Here is a 17,865-nt window from a genome sequence, read left to right as displayed (position 1 = left end):
GTTTACGTATGAAAAACCACAACCCAAAAAATTATGTTACGATCATATGAAACATGAAAAAAAACAAGACAAACTCGAAAAACCGAAAACGAATAATCAAGATAAATTGAAATCTGGTTACGGATCTTTTTCCAATTGAGAACAACTTCAACTGGGAAATGTAATTTCTACTAGACTTAACAGCGAGTTTCCTTAAAGAGTCACGTCATTGCACATGACCACGGTGGTAGGGCGGAGGCAGCGGACCGCTCTGCATCATCCCAGGGCCCATTTGAGGAGAAGATATAGGCATAGTTCCGGGTGGCATGTACGGTTGATTATGCATCTGAATGGGCATGGACTGAGGAACTGCCGGAACAGTTGGTCCCCACCCTGCAGAAGGCTGAGGCATCACGGCCTGATCAGTTGGAGCATATTGAGCCCCGTTGTATGGAGGCACCGCGGGACTCATCTGATGAACTGGCTGTTGTCCTAGAATTGAAGGTTGTGCGGTCACAATTGGAATGGTAGGGATCGTATAGTCTCTGCTCCGGTCATTGTTCACCTGTAATCAGCATGGTAGGGGCAGAACATTAGGCGCAGCTTGTCTGCCGATCTCATGGGGAAGTTGAAAAACAAAAATGAACTCCAAAGAGAAGGGCAAATGACTAGTCCAGGAGAGAACTTCAGGGAGTACGGATATTTAGGTTACCTTTATGCTAAGATCGGTATGGCGTGAATATGAGATGTGGAGCTTGCAAAACCCTCCATCGTAAATGCAATGCCCTTCTAAGGCTTCCTTGGCAACAACAGCTGTCTGAACATCTGAAAGCCGTAACATAATTAGCACCGTGTAAAATCAGCAGTTACTTCAACAGGAATTGTAAAAAGCAGCACCCGTGTACACCGGTAATAACAAAATAACATTCAACGAGCAAGGCTAAGGTGGTTCAATCAAAGTCAGTAAGCCCTAGGTTCAAGAATCAAAATCTGTGAGGGTTAGGTTCAACCATAGACATGTCAGCTGGCTGGTTCCCAATTAATCAGGTCAGACCAAACCCTTCCAGTTTTGAAAACCATGAAAGAGAGGAAGTAGAAAGGTACCTGGATACTGAATCAAAGCCTGAACCCCTCCGTTCTTATCAAACATGGCGATCTTTTGAATAGGCCCGAAAGCAGAAAAGACCTAGTGGCAGGAAAAGGAAAAGATCAGTTTCTGACTGAATCCACATGGTTAAAAAAATACAATCATATTTATAAATTAATCAGACATACCATGTGTAAAACGTCCAAGGTGACAGCATACTGCATGTTTTCGATGGATGCAAGAAGGACGTTACTCTCCGATTCTAGCTTTTTCCCATCCAATCCCACAATTAGCTGTATTGATTAAACAGTGAACTCTATTAATAGAGGTACGATATAACATGCCCCAAGATACAAGTTTACATCACAATTTTGAACTAGTCTCAAGTATTTCCTAGAAAGAGCAACAGCAGTCGAATTTAATTCTTCCTTTCCCCAATTTATAGATATGTACCTAAAATGCCTCGTAAATATATAAAACATTTTTATGTGACATGCATGCCAAGGTTGCGGAATGGATACTCTATGAACAAGGGCCTTCGTACAGAAATGTATGCCTGCTTCATGATATAATCTAATAAGAGATTTTTCCCCCATCAATGCATTACCTGACCACTTCCATCTATGGCTGATGGAGCAACTGGAAGGTTAGGATTAGTGTAGTCCCTGAATCAGGAAAACGGTTAAAGTGAGAACAGTGGTCACCAACATAGAGATAAAGATGGTCCAAATAATAGAAAACATTTATTATTTCATAAATAATTACAAGAAAAGGAAACATCATAAAGACAACAATGTAGGAGGGTGCAACATAAAATTAGGAATTATTTCCAAGGAACAGGAAAAACAAAAAACAAACGTGAATACCTGCTTCGGTGACTTTGAAATTTCACACTCAAATCAGTGTGTCCAGAATATGTTATCCTGAGAGTACATGGTCCCACATACTCGGGGAGCAGATACCTGTACCAAATGAAACACGGACAACACAAATTAGAAAGAATACAGGCAGAAATGAGCCATCATCACCGAATATCATCTAAAAGCAACATTTATGACAACTAACTAATAGAGATTATAGCACTAGAACACGCCCAAAAGTTCAAAAATCTGTTTTCCTACATAACAGTTGTGCCCTACAGGGTGTCTAATAGCCAACAGGTGACTAGATCATATACGTGTGAACCAATTTAGAATCTCATACTTGATACCACGTAAAACAACTAACACAACTGTCACCTAGGGATGATTCTTGAATCCAGTGCAGTTTTGGCAGAAGTGGCAGTTTCTGCATCTGAAAATTGCACCAGTGCCTGAAAAGAAGAATACAAAATGAGATAGATAGAGAGGGAAATGGGAAGCCGGTTAGAAATTTAAAAGAAAATTAACTCGTATAGACCTGGAATCCTGCAGTCTTCTCAAATGTAGTTATCTTGTGCACAAACCCAAAAGCTGAAAATACCTGCATCACTAGAATAATATTCAGAATAATATACATAGGGAAATACACTTTAAAACAAACTTTCAGAGATAAGCCCTTGAAAAATTATTGTCAATTAGTAAATAACACACATTTTATTTTCCAGGTACTGTAAAACATCTAAGAAACAGATTATACTATCTTCAAAAAACAGCTTCACATATGAACCATAAAAAATGAAAGCAACAAATTAACAAAAAAGATACAGGAAACTAAAGGATTATCTATTAACTAAATCTTTTAATATGAATTCAACTAACACCAGGGAGACCTTCTTGCTAGTGGTGCACCACAATTGTATCAAGTTTAATGTGATGTATTCCCACTCAATAAAATTATAGAAAAAAAAAACAAAGTGATGAAAAATATTCCTAAAATATTCAACGACCACTTCCTATTGGGGTGAAAAAGATAAGATGATTAGAAACTTATTCTTAATGTGGTAAGCAAAATTTTTTTTTCCCAACTTTAAAAAGCTTACAATTATTATTCTTTTCTTTATGAGCAAAACTTCTTTTAAAGCCTATTAAAAAACAAAAGCGACATTGATTTTATTTTTAGGGAGTATTCTTAATCTTTCAACTAACATATTTGAAAATCATTATCCTATCTACAAATTATAACAGAACTTTACAACTTAGGAATGGTCTACAGAACTATGGGGCCACGAAATTCCAGTTTAGTTAAGGAGAATAAGAGCAATGTCATTAACCTTTTAATTGACATCGTTAAAGCATATAGCCAGTTTTTGTATAACATGCTCCTAAATTTACACTTGGGGTGCAATTAAACACTTGAGACATACTATAACATAAAAGTGTGAGACAATCATGCTGACGAAACAAAGCAAAAGAAACAAATTCTACAAAACGAGCATGTATAAATAAAAAAAGGGGATATGCACGGTGCACAAGAGAAGAAATGAAAGCATTCCACGCTATTAGAGTGGTAGGATTAGGATCATGAGGAGGAAGAGTAGGGAAGAAAGAGGCAGTGTTAAGAGAAGGAGAAAGGAGACAAACACTCATGTGCTCTTTCTCCCGATGCACTAAGCTGCCATTGAAGATTTTCTCTTGAAATGGGCCTGCTGATCCATTCACATTCATGTCAAACAAAAGCACCCCAGAACAAGAGGATTTACAACCCAAACACAATACCTTAATGCTAACATATTTGTACTGAAATGTTTACCTGTTTAACTATAACATGGAAGCAGGCAAAATTGCTTACCAGGTGTAAAATATCTATGCTGACAAGGCGTGCATCCGCACCTTCTATTGTTACCAACAGTACATTTCCTGCAACATCTGCGGCTGTTTTGTTGTTCACTATCTCTTGCCTATTGGAGTACTGTAGGTAAACAGTTTTCCCCCTTACTTGAGCGGGTTCTGAAGATGACGCATAATATGATATCATCGCAATAGCTTGATTTAAATCTGCCTAAAAAGTTCATGAAATATTAAAGGAAAATGTTAATCAGTAAAACTTATATTAAAAGCAGAATGATCTACAACCAAAAACTGAAATTACACTCACAAATTCAATAAATGCCTGATTACGGTTTGCTCCAACATTGCACTTTGTGTTGACAACTTTACCAAATGGCTTTCCCAGTTCTATCAGTTCCTCCTCCGTACACTCCCACGGCAAGTTCCTTAAATGAAGGACCTTAGATGGTGGCTGAGTGTACCGGAACTGTGGCTGACTGGACACAGAAGCCATTCTGTATACCAACCCGTCACCTACAAAACAACACCAGATAAATACTCAGTTCTTCTGATCACCACACGCAGATGCATTTCACAATTAGATTCTCCGTCACTAGAAAATGAACTCATTACTCTTCAACTTAACTACACACAACGAAAAACGACACTTCATTCCCATAATAACAACCTAATGTTTTGAAAATTAGACATCCATTAGCTCACCAACATTAAGTGATTACATCACAAGCATTAAGTGATGACGCGGAAAAGTGAAGCGCGTTTTTGCTCTCATGTCATCACTGGAGCTCTGGATTCCCCAAATCGACTCCTTTTAGTCAAGTTAAACCCTTAGTTTGATTGGGTAAAGGGGCTGATTTGGATATCCAGAGCTACATAAATGACATGGGAGTGAAAACCCAGTTCAATATTTGTCCACGTCACCACTTATCGCGGGTGACCTAACAGATGTCCAATTTTCAAAACATCAGACAGCTATTTGGAATGCTTTAAAAGATAGTTATCCGTACGTAAGCCGTACATATACATAGGGGGAGTAACTATGAATGTACATATTTGATTGTGAACATTTGTAAATGCATATGCAAATCAAATTAACGAAATTTTCAGGACGAGAAAAACATCAATGTCCTCAAAATTCTACCTTGTTTACAATAATAATTCAAAGTGACGAGAAAAACATCAAATTATTCAAACCATTAAACATGAAAAGAAATGCAAATAATAATTCCAATATCCTAATTAAGCTAGCAATAGCAAACACATGCGAGTAGCGAGGGAAAAATCAAAAAACGCAATAGCAAAATTTGAGACGAATGAAACAAAACTAACAGATGGAAATTGCGAACTGAAAATTAAAAGTGGTGAAAAATCGAAAGGATTAAAGGAGGGAAATTGGGTACCCGAAGAACGAAACAGGAACCAGAACCTCGATAGATTGTCAGCAAAATTAGGGTTCTTCCACCTGCTTAAATTAGCACAGCAATGTTTATGTTTTCAGGGGAAGAAGGAAAAGATAGATATATGCAGAAATTGAAATGTCGATATATATATCCTCGAAAATTGAGCGTCGAAAAAAAGAAAATGGGCTTCGAGCCCTTTTCAATAAACGAAAATAATATTTTCGAACCCATTTGGTAATGTTTTTTCATTTGTTTTTCATTTCTGGAAAGTATCCGTACTATTTAAACCACGTCGAAATTTTGAATAAAATCAGATTTATTTCTTAAAAAACACAAGTGCTTCTTTCAGAAAATATTCCTAAAAAATAACTAATGCTACTTTCAAAAAGTATTTTCAGGTACGAAACGTTTTTGAATCAAAATATACGGAGTTCTATGACATGTGCAAATATATGGTATTTTCTTAATTGCTTGCTATAATGTAGCGCGCGCACATTATGCGTGTGTGTGTGAAAATAAAAGAAATTAAAAGATGTCGTAGAGTATTTTAGAAAATTATGAATCATATTATTAGTTTATGACCTAAAGTGAACCACTTCGATTGTGATGCAAGGTTGTTCACCACCCATACCTAATCCTTCATATCCCGTTTCTTTTCATGACAAGTAAACATGAATAGATTTGATTCATTCGTATCGAAAATTCTATAGTGCTTTAAAAATATCTTATACTCTGAGAATTTTAATTATTAGATCTTGATCATTGCATCTTTGACTTAAAATCTAACGGTTAAAAATCACATAATACAAAACGACTTTTGAAGTTCACTTAAAAATTCTAGTTCTCGGAAGTCCTTTACCCGAGGGCTCCACATTTGAGTTCTACTCGCAGCTGTGGCTTCCGGACACCGTTTCTTTGTATGCAATATGCATGCAACTTATGCTTCTCAAAATCCCTTTTGTTCTTCCTTAAACGCGAAATATAATACAATATCACTCACTCAGAGTGTACAAATGGCGGCCCCTTAATAAGTTAGTGACTTTCTAATGGTCTTGATTCAGCTGTTGCAGCACACCATATTATATAGTTTTGATTTAATTAACCACGAGACCAATCAAGCTAATATATTCAACTTGTCTGACCAACAAGAACGTCCTTGTAAGGAGTAGGAACTGGTTCTGCAGCTGCGTTTGGATTTGGTTCTACATGATGTAAATGATGTTCATCATCGTGACGAACTGATGATCTTTGTGATGATCTCCTCCGGTGATCTTCGAGGATAAGCGGAACCTGGCCTTCCCTTTCGTGAACAAGCCTCTCCTGCGCGCCTCCCCGAAGTTTCTCGAGCCTCAGTCCATCGCCCATTTGTTGCATCTTGAACACCTTCACGACATTGGCTAGTCCTCCAATCAGGAAGAACAGGCTTCCTCCCATCCCCAGCCACACCCAATTCCTACCCTGCACACATTAACCAATACATTAATTATGTAAACAATTTATGATAATCACAATTATACGAACTTAATAAAGTTAAGGAGTAATGACTAATGACCAGTAGCTGTAGGCCATGAAGGAACAATCCATGTTGCTCACGGCTGTTGAGAATTGCACCAACTGTGAACAAGACACTCCCAATCAGAAAAGGGATGTGGATACTTTGTTGCAGTATTTGGACATGCCCGTCTGCCCTCTCGTAGATTTGGCATGAATTGTGGATCGATCCGAGCAGCCACAAAACAGGACCAGCAATGAGCATGTTCTTCGCATGCCTTTCAAGCTTAGAGTATCCATATCCTTTCTCCGCCTACAATTGCGACAATACGTAGCACTCACAAAGTCACAAACAAATGAATACATTGCAATGTACACAAGATATGTCCAACAATATCAAAGAGTCTGTCTAAATAATATGAACATGTACTCAATACGAACACTTGAAAATTCTGTTAAACTGTCCCACATCGGTGGGGTGAAGAAAACCAAAGGGGTTTAAATAGTATTACCCCACTCTAACTAATACCAAGGCCTTTTGTGGTAAAACCCCACACCTGAGGATTGTGCAGGTGGTTAAGTGGGGACAGTATCGGTGTCGTTAGAGTGGGGCGGGCCCAGCGATCCAAAAATTCCAACATGGTATCAGAGTCCACGGTTGCGGGCCCGTGCAAGCCAACGAGCTTGTTACCACCCGGAAGGAAACAAGTTTGAGCTCTTAATATAGAGACGACCGCTGAGTTCCAATTGAAAACAAGTGGGCCCAACGTCAGCCGACCTCTGAGTTTCAATCACCGATGTAGATCTCCACGTGTGAACCACTAAATGAGGTTACACGTGAGGGGGAGTGTTAAACTGTCCCACATCGGTGGGGTTTAAATAGTATTACCCCACTCTAACTAATACCGAGGCCTTTTGTGGTAAAACCCCACACCTGATGATTGTGCAGGTGGTTAAGTGGGGACAGTATCGGTGTCGTTAGAGTGGGGCGGGCCCAGCGATCCAAAAATTCCAACAAATTCCACACTCAGTAGATCATCTTGCCCCCATTCAGTGGTAGATGTTGGCCTATTGAGTGGTGTAGTCCACTCCAAGGTCATTTTTCGCTATCCTATGGGTCATCTGTAGGTGTTCGTATTAAGTACGAGTTTGAACATGGAAAATGGTATATGATCAATTTGATTAGTTGGGTTTATATAAGGGAGTAAAATTTTCATTCCATCAATTAATAATCAATTAACAATCTTGTATATATGCTATCTCGATTGGTGAAACACATATGGGTCTTCTAGAAAATAGGTTCTCTAACAATGATTTATGTAAGTGCCATTTATTCAATTCAAATGTGTGATCAAATACCTGAATTAGGAGGAAAAGAATTCCCAAGAACGAAAGAACCGTTCCCAAAGCCTGAACCACCGGGACAGCAAACTCGACGAGGGCGAGCTGCAAGTCGAACTCCATCAACGGCATCCGGTAATCGAACATGGCAAGATGTGCCACCAGATCATGCAAATTCACCACCAAAATTAACGCCAAGGCTATTAGCATCAGGACTAGGCCTGACTTGGGTTCTTTCGACAGCTGAGCCACGAACCCACCAAGCAGCACCACGGTGGCAAACACGTAGAGCCCCGCGTTCATGTACTCGGCCCGGTTCCGGCTCAGCCGTGGGCCGTACATTCGGAATTCCCTTGCCGACGCCAGCTTCACCATTGTGTAACAATATCTACTGAGAAAAACGAATGATTGTCTGTGTTTATTGGGAACCAATAAAGTTATGCAGAGGACTTTCCAGTTTTGTTCTTCTTTCTGGTTTTCTGGTTTGAGAGTGGGAGAATGAGTCGAGAGAACAAGACCCTAACTCATCAGAATTGAAGTGGTACGTGGCTTCGTGCATGGAGGGCGCTTGTATTTGGGGGAAAGGGATCCTCTCCGGATCCTTTCCTCCTAATTCACCACGTCCGAAGATCTGGACCATTGAAATTTAATCGAACGGTTAAAATTATTATAACTTTTAAAGTAGACTCTTATTTGTAGCCGTTAGATCAAATTTCAACTTCAAATTTGATGGATTTGGAAGAATGATCCCTTTCCGTATTTGGGAGTTTAATAGTCGGTTGACGACACGTGGCAGCTCGGGACTGAGCTTGGATTAACACGAAGTGTCTCCTATGAATCATTGGAAGATTTGATAAAACTTCGAAAATGCAAAAGTTCTAACCTGTTGTTCGAATCATCTGTTTACAAGCTGAAATCAAATTTTCATTACTTCAGAAAAAAAATTAGGAATCTCCTATTCAGGCTTCGAAGCAAAATTGGAAAATGGTTATCCGTGAAGTTCTCTTTCATACGAGCCTTTAGATTGATATTGTGGTAGATAAATTTACGAGCATAAATTATTTTTATTACACTAAAACAAAATATTTCCCACGAACTATATAAATTCAAAACAAAAAAGAATAAAAAGAGGTTAAGGCGTGATATCTCTTTCGGTTGGCAGAAAGGTGTTTCTCCAGATTCCGAACGAGCGGCCTTGCGGACATTATATCAGAAGCCCTAAATTTGTTTGGAGGCAGTAGTCCCATATTTTGCAGTCCATTTGCACCTACTGCTGTGCCTCTTCTAATTCAAATGGGAATATTTTTTATCACCATTCTCTAATTCAAATGAAAGCCTCTCTGTGTTATGTAGTTTACAATCTTGCATTTGTCCCTCTTACCGTCTTACGGTCTTACCTTCCACCACCATATTGGTTCTAAATTTTTAAATGTTAGAAAATTTTTGGTCTGACTATATAACCATATATAATAATTCTTATATTGAATGATATCAAGTTTCAAGTTTTTGTAAAAAGCGGTTTTTAGATAACGTTGTCAGACACTTTTACTCAAGTTTTTCTCTCGAGACTTGCAACCAAACACTAATTGGGGGCTCTAGGAATTAAACTAGGCTCAAGTTTTTGTAATTACCATAATACCTAAATACGTTGCAGCCATTACCCTCAACCTCCGTGTTTTCTTTTCTTTTCCGCTTTTATCTCCCCTCCCACCTCCAAATCCACTGCTATCAGCTATGGTTGATGTCGCCCCGGCTCCAAATAAAAAAACTGAACTATCCCCGGTGCCGGTGAACGAAATTTTGGATTGTTACTCGTTGGCTAATGTTTGGATTTTGAATTTCAATGGAGAATTTTGGATTGTTACTCAAGTGTCATAATGTAAGTTTGTAACCATTCGGTACAATATTTCTTTGTGTTATAATTCCTTTCTCCAGTAGGACAGTGAATTATTGAAGAAGAGATGATTCAATCCATGCATGTGATCCAAACAACATAATGAAGAAGAACTCTTCAAATAAGGACCACGGTACGATGATGATATATAGGGCCAGTATAATAATGAGTAAATGCACGAGGTCCCATTTCGAATCTTTCTCCCCATAATTTAACATAGATTTCTTATCGTTTGTAAAAAAAAAAAAAAAAAAAAAAAAAAAAAAAAAAAAAAAAAGAAGCTTTATCATGGATTACTTTGGTTCGGTGGATATGATTGATCTCATGCAAAATTGAATTGAACCAAACCAAACCGATTGTATAATTACTCCTTTATTTCAAGAAAAATAGGATTGAATCAAACCGTGTCTAACCCTACTTACAAGTCAGATCATGGGTGATGCAAGTAGAATGCACCCGTAACATTGAAATTCCTATCTGAAACAAGGGAACAAGAATTGTGACCCATGTTATATTAGTAAATGCTCCCTATCATTTCTCCCTCTCCTTTTTATTCTAAAACTAGTCAAATTATGCAGATCACCCGTGTATAGGGGATAAAAGTCATTCACCAAACATACAATTTTCGTTTGAAAGTAATTTAAAATTTCACGTGAAACTTAGACACGAGCAAATTTACTCATGAAATATTTTTAGATCAGATAAAATGATAATTTTTGTTACGCATATAAGCCTCACGTGTAACTTTTGGATGAAAATTTTAATTTTGACTGAGATTGGTAAGAGATACCATGTGATGAAAAAGGCCTTGAGATAAAGTACTATACTGTTGGATTCCATGCATGCTCACAAAGGCTAAGAGGCGACAAGCCTTTTGGGGATAAAGCAGTTATAGCTAGGCAACTTACTGACATATGAATATGATATGGAAAGGGATCCTTTCCCTTTCTCCAAATCCACTAAGTCTGGAGATCCGGACTATTTAAATTTGATTAAACGGTTAAAGTTATTATAATTTTTACAGTAGATCCCTGTTTGTAGCAATTAAATCAAATTTCAATGGTCTGGATCACCGAATTTGATGGATTAGGAGAAAGGGATCCCATATATAATATATCGATACAGCTTTTGCCGATTGCCATATCTTCTTTCCTTACTTTCTTCCTCCCTTCTGCGCTCTCTGTGTTGTCAACTATAAGTCTACAACCGCAAGGCCTACGAGTCAACAAACAAGCAAACTCTCACATAAACGCATTTTCTTGTTGTTTGCTGGGCATCTTAACCTAGCATTATATATATATATATATATATATATAACATATATATTCTATCATTCCTGATCTCATTCTCTAGCTCATTCCAAGTGCAAACCCTATTTATCTACCACATTTCTCCCATACCTTCATTCATTCTTTCCTTCTCCTCCAAAACATTTGCTTGCTTCTTATCGTATAAGAATTAACGCAGACGATGGACCGATGTCGTCGGAAGCGACCCCAAATCACCATTAGTGATCAATCTGAAGGTCTGTGTGTGTTTCAGTTTCACTATTTTTATGTTCCTTCCCAACAGACTTTTACTTAATAGTCAAGTCGGAGTTTTTAGTAAACTAAATTTTCTATATTTATTTGGGCAGAGGTTATTAGCAATGAATGGGAATTCATAAACATGACTGAACAAGAAGAAGATATCCTCTGTCGAATGTATAGGCTCGTTGGACCCAGGTATGCTGTTTTTTTTTTTTTTTTTTTTTGCCAAATCAAAACCCAAATGTTTTTTTTTTTCTTTCTAATTTTTTTTTTTTTTTAAAATCTTGCACATTAGGAGACACTCCAAAATCCAACTGGTGTCATTAGATAGCTAGGCTCATAGGAATACCAATGTAAATGTTTTAAATGTTTAGAAACTATGTTAAGATAAGATTTGGGTAATTCTATTAACACCCGCACAATCCTATTAATACACCCCATAATTTTATTTTATTTTCAGTTAAATTTTCGTTTTTACCCTAACGAATCAAGTTTTGAAGTCTAAAATAAACCCCCATCGACCCCTTATGCCGGCTGCCAACCACCACAGTGTCTTGGTAAAAAATCCCAGTCACTCGCCATGCTCTCTCTCTCTCTCCATATATATATATATATATATATATATAGATATCCAATCATCAGCCACTCGCCGGTAGGTAATTGGGAATTGGGAGATGGGGTGTGTGAATCAAGAACATTGGGCAATTCTCGGTTTGTTAGAGAGTCGGTCTTGGCTGTCAACTTCCACGACGTAGAGGAATTTTGGTTGTGCTGATATCAATGACGGATACCTCTTATATGGGTGGCCCGTGGTCGTTGAGCTAGCTTTTTGCTGTCATTTGTTTATGGGGATGGCTTGGCTTCAGAAAAATGAAGGACAAAGCTGGAATTTTAGAGACACATTTTAGATGTGGAGTGTTAATAAATACATGGTAATAGAATAATTAAAATACGAATGACTCTGTGTTTTTGAATATTTAATAAATACATGGTAATAGTAAGTTTTCCCACCTCAACCATTTCATTTCGATTTTAACCCCGAGAAGGTCTTGGGTGCAACCCTCGTCGGTGGTGGGACCTTCCGTGTTGTGTGAGAGAGAGGGGGGACACAATGAGGCCGGATGAACATGAAAAAAATCAGAATGTGTAGAGTAAGGATGATTTTGTGCCTGAAAGCCGTATGGCCATCTGGTGTGGTCTCTGGACTAAAGAATTTCTCCTAACCCCCTCACAACAAAGCATGCATGCACGCACATGGTACTTTACTGTAAAAAGTGAAAGTAAGAAACCAAATGCACTTTGCATCCACCATTAAAACACACAGCAATTTGCTCCAGTTCCAAATAAACGCGTGAGAAAATAGTGCCTTCTAACGAGTGAGAAAATAAAGAATAGACACGTCTGGTACTCGCACTCTGAACTTGTAAGCTGTCTTTTCTACTGTCTGGTTTATAAAAGTTACTGCTCCTAAGGATTATTGTACTCTAAAACTCACAACTGCCTTCACGGCTGTACTCGGTTTCAGGTGGGATTTAATAGCCGGTCGGATTCCAGGTCGAAAAGCAGAAGAACTAGAGAGGTTTTGGATCATGAAGCATTGTGATACGTTTGCTGACAAACGAAATCAGCATAAGAAAGAGGACGCTAAAATTGTTCGTCGAATGTTTAATGGATTTAAGTAGTTTCCTCTTTGATTGTTTTTTTTCCTTTTTGGCTTTCTGTTCTTGTGCAGTGATTCAGTTCTTGCAGTTCATCTCTCTATAGATAACCTCTAACGAAATAAAAAGGTAAAAACTTGGCAAGGTAAATTTCAAGATTTCACACAGTAGCGAAGCAAAGCAAGCGCGATATCACCAGAGTGCATGTAGTACTTATGTGTAAATCATGATCATAAGTGTATGTTTCAGTGTGCTAAACACATTTGGTACCCATATGGAACATTATTGTATGAACGGGGTGAAAAATATTACATTTCATGTATACACGGGGGTACATGTATGGAAACTCGAAGTCTATATATCATCCGTAGAACTGGATAGTATGAGATCTCTATTTTACTGACCTTTATAAATTTCTTCTATGGTACAAACGTGAGTGGTATACAACATTGAGATGGCAATCAGTAGTAATCCGAAGGTGGAAGATCTTTCAAAGACGATATGCATATGTGTCGATCACTTTAGACTATGTATCTGCGAAGATAATCTACTCGAGCTGGATGTTTGAGCTTCATGAGAGCCTTGACTTCATGCTTCCGAACCATTTCTCGTGAAATATTTAAGTTTCCAGCAATCTCCCCCAATGTTCTATCCCCCTTACCATCAAGCCCGTATCTCTGTCTGATCACCAGGCTTTCTTTCGGCTTCAGGGAATCAAGCTGGGAGAGAATATTTAGAGAAAGGATTAGCTACTTGAAACTTTGAGAGCTCTCGAATTGAGAGGTACTAGACCAAATCAACTCAGCAAGTCAGTTAGCTTAATTGAAAAAAAATGAAGCTTAATAATCCTGTGTCTATCTAGCAATCAATTTCAAGTGGAGAAGGCAATGACATATTAATCTGAGGTTAACGGAGAGAATAAGTACCACATCATCAATAGCAAGCCTGAGAAGAGCAGGCTTCCGCCGGTTATCACCTTCAACACCATCGACGTCAGTAATACCGTTGATATACTCCTCTTGTGTGGTTGCATGCCTTGAATGAAGAGAGGAAACAGGTTTTGAGGCCCTCATTACTTCATGGTACCTCTCTGGCGAAATTCCAACTTTTTCGATTATCTCTTCGTCAGTTGGAATCCTTTTGAGCGAAAACATCATCTCAAGCTTGGCCTTTTGAATTTCCGCCCTAACCTGCATAAATATAACAGCGAAAACCGTAAGTTTTCATTACTTGCAACTTGGATTCTGTAACGCTGCCATTCGCTTAAGCGAGGAAAGTTCCTAGAAACATAACGCTGCCATTCATTTCCTCTTCTATCATAAAAACTGAAAGAGTCCAACATTATAGACGAAGTCTAAAACCCTTGTCTATGTGAACTAAGACCGCCAATTTCCATGCTTATGTACTTATCGTTGTCAAGAGTGTCATGTCAACGATTCTACTATTCTGAAAACATGCATCCCTGACCTAGCTTAGGTTCAAAAAATGCTTACCGACTCAAGGCCAAATGAAACACGAGTAAAGCTTGAGACTGTCATGGAACGTATGATGGCATGCCTGATCCAGAACAGACCATATGTGGAAAGCCGAAAACTTCTTTTTGGTTCAAAGCGATCAATTGCCGTAATAAGCCCCCTTACTCCTGCCTGGCAGAGGTCTTGAAATTTTGGACCATTTGCAAAGTCTTGAAAATATTTATTAATGACGAATAACACAAGTCGGAGATTGTGCTGCAAGAAACATCAGCATTACCAGTTAGTTTCTCTGTTTCACATTTAAAACCATGTTTAATTAATTTAAAGCAAGACTTAAGGCAGAAAATGCTTGCCTTGATGAGCTTGTTTCGTGCAGCTCGACCAACTTCGAAATGTTTTTTCACTTGAACCACACTCATGTTTGTCGCCTCAGCCAATTCGCCGTTGGTTGGTTCTGTCCCCAAATCTTTTTGTAATTGCTCTCTCACTTCATGGAGACCCTGGATCATGACAAACATGATTATTTCACAGCAAAATACATCCCACACAGCACAACACGGGAACAATTCCGAAAACACAAGACAGTTTTCAAGACTACAGCCAGAAAACGGAAATTTGAGAAGGCTCACCTTCATAGGTTGCATTAGCTTGAACAACCAAGCATGTTCTGAAGAAGTGAGAACCGGAGGAATCTTCATCTTTTTCCAGTCCAAACTGACCAGATCAGTTGAAGCCGAATACTCCCTAACCAGCTCCTCAATCTTCTCCATTTCGTTCTTTTGATCTTTCCTCTTTTGAACTGAAGAAACCACTTTCTCGTCCTTGTTCCATTTCAATGAAACCCTTTTATCAAGATTCAATCTTTTCGCCTTCTTTGTCTTGCTTCTAACCACAATATCACTTGTTCTCTTCTCTTCTTTCTCATGATTGCTTTCGCTAGTCTTCTTCCTCCTTTTGCGACCCCTCCTCATCAAGCCATCTGCATCTTCCACATCCACATCAGCTTCAATCTCGGGGCTACGCTTGTACAAGTTTTCCAGCTTGGCAGCGGCTTCATTGTAATCCACTTCCAAAGTAGTACACGGAGCAGCTACATCAGTAGCAGTAGATTTCACACTTTTTGCGAGTTTTCTAGCTTTCCCTATTCTCTTTTGGTGCTTCTTTCGTGTTTCTATAGGCAAAGGTATTTTCCCCTGGGGTGCAACCAATGCCGTCTTATTGGATTCATCTGTTTTAAATGCAACTATCAACGGCTTTCTGAATGTAGATCTCTGGCTTGTCGATTTTGCGCTCAATCCTAACGGAGTCCTTGCCGCTGAGGTCGAAACTGTCACAACTCCCATGCCAAGTTGCCTCAGGAATAGTCCAAGCGATGAGTGAGAAAGCTTTATTTGTGCACAAACTCTGCAACCATACATAAAGAAATGCAGCCATAGTTTTAAGCTCTTCCCCTGTCTAGTACAAACGCACTTGTATAATTATTTCAAACTGTACAAATATGCAAAATTATCTCAAATGCTCCATATCCTTTATTCTACTTCAAGTTAACCTATAGTGCCGGGAGGAAAATTCGAACTCATGTGCATAGAAGGGGCTCATTTGCGCTCTATCCAATGTGACTACACACACGTCTACCATTTTTGATCTCTCTAAATTCTGAAGCTTATAAGTTATGATCAAAATAAAACTACACATGAACTAAAGCAGTCTGATTTGCCTCCACCAATCCCAAATCTCTAACCCTATTGATTCTGTATGATTAAAATTTAACGCCCTCCAAAATTTATAAAAAGGCGACTCTGAGCCAACAAGACTTCATCCTGCTTTGCATGGATTAAGAGTATATTTATTATATGCATCCTTATCCTTACTTTGCAAAGAGGATGTTTCCATGACACAAAAAATCAACATTTTTGTTGCGTCGAGGCTCACCTCTAAAATTTATAGAAAATTAGAAATTAGGAACTAAGAAGCATGTAAATTATCAGCAGAGCAATAAAATAATTCTTCCTCAATGGAAAAAAAAAAGGGAAATTAGACAACTAAAACTTCAGAGCATTACTGATCGTGTAGCACAATTCTTTACAGATAACTTTCTCGGGAAACAAACACAACCCAACTGCTATGGAGAGATGAGTTGCAGAGAATCATACCTCTTTTGCAGAAACAATGCTCGACTGATCCGATGACAAGAACTTCGGAGACTCTCGGGAGTAAGAGTTTAAGAAAGTTCGAGACTTTTTTTCCAGAATTTTTTTCCGGTCACGTAAAAGTTCGAAGCTTTAATAGTAATAACGTATATGCGGGGAAAACGGTGTCCACAAATTATTATTCCACAGAATCGACAGTCGGGAATTGGTTGGTTTTCGAACATCGACGGCAGACAAGTACACACGTAGGCCGTAGAATCCAGTGTTGTATTTAACTACGGTGACGTGGTTGTTTTGGAGCGGGGGATGGTGTTTGTGAAGCTCCGGCGTGGCTGGTTATGATTGGCCGACAGGATATTTGTGGATGACGTTGGTGACACACGGGCTTTGTAGTTTGTGGGACCTACATAACCCTGGGTGGTTTTTGTTATGTCTACGTTGCTTAATAACAGCCAGTTTTGGTACACATTTTCTTTATTTTTTTAATTACACTTTCTGATTTTCATAGGGAAAAGAGTGAAATCAATTTGCTGCTTGTTTCCATAAAGAATGTGAACGTGCTAATTTTTATGGAACTTTATCACTTATCAGATTATTTTGGTATATATATATATATTTTTTTTACTGGTGCGTAATATAGTTTGGTTGACGATAATTAGTTTACTAATTGTTCGATGAAATGCTTCAGTTAACAAACTGAAAATTTTTTTGTGCGCTTCGTTCTGTTTCTATCTAAAAAAATTTGTACTTTAACACAGGGACTTCTAAAGTTCGAAACTTTTATGCGCATCGCGTTCTATTTCTATCTAATTAACTTGTATTTTAACACTAAAAATCTCAAAGTTCGAATCTTATATCCACCTCTTATGGCTTAGCTGTGCGACTTATTTTTCCTTGAAGTTAATTTAGTTCTTGATGAAGTGACATTGATTGAATATCCCAAGATGAATAAACCATAGCCTTACCCTCGACTACTTTCTAAACTCTACTTACAAAACGTTGAAGAAAGTATGAGCTTAGAGCAACTCCACTAGGACAATTAGCCTGATGGACCAGCGACTTCACCAACCCAATAGCCAGAACTGCAAGCTCCAGCCCATAGGGCAATTGGGCAGGCCTCCGGGGGGGGGGAGTGAAAGGCCCAACTGAAATC

At 38.5% G+C, this 17,865-nt stretch overlaps 2 protein-coding genes and 1 pseudogene across 2 annotated transcripts; 1 reads left to right on the top strand and 2 right to left on the bottom strand.

Annotated features, from left to right (window-relative positions):
• Positions 1 to 80: 80 nt before the first annotated feature.
• On the bottom strand, positions 81 to 8,396 carry LOC126629193 (polypyrimidine tract-binding protein homolog 2-like; annotated as a pseudogene).
• A 2,657-nt stretch (positions 8,397 to 11,053) lies between these two features.
• Positions 11,054 to 13,433, top strand: LOC126629729 (MYB-like transcription factor TCL1). The gene is made up of 3 exons (XM_050299832.1): positions 11,054 to 11,425; positions 11,537 to 11,624; positions 12,955 to 13,433. Exons 1-3 carry the CDS (start codon positions 11,371 to 11,373, stop codon positions 13,109 to 13,111), a joined length of 300 nt encoding a protein of 99 aa, XP_050155789.1. The 5' UTR covers positions 11,054 to 11,370; the 3' UTR covers positions 13,112 to 13,433.
• Positions 13,350 to 16,868, bottom strand: LOC126629728 (RNA polymerase sigma factor sigE, chloroplastic/mitochondrial). The gene is made up of 6 exons (XM_050299831.1): positions 16,716 to 16,868; positions 15,192 to 15,966; positions 14,916 to 15,062; positions 14,581 to 14,817; positions 14,014 to 14,277; positions 13,350 to 13,806 (listed from the first exon to the last, which is right to left on the bottom strand). Exons 2-6 carry the CDS (start codon positions 15,903 to 15,905, stop codon positions 13,609 to 13,611), a joined length of 1,560 nt encoding a protein of 519 aa, XP_050155788.1. The 5' UTR covers positions 15,906 to 15,966; positions 16,716 to 16,868; the 3' UTR covers positions 13,350 to 13,608.
• Positions 16,869 to 17,865: the final 997 nt, after the last annotated feature.

The sequence above is a fragment of the Malus sylvestris genome, chromosome 7 (genome assembly GCF_916048215.2).
Source record: "Malus sylvestris chromosome 7, drMalSylv7.2, whole genome shotgun sequence".
Taxonomy (NCBI): domain Eukaryota; kingdom Viridiplantae; phylum Streptophyta; class Magnoliopsida; order Rosales; family Rosaceae; genus Malus; species Malus sylvestris.
Note: the sequence above shows the minus strand (reverse complement) of the source record. Positions and strands in the feature narration are given on the sequence as shown.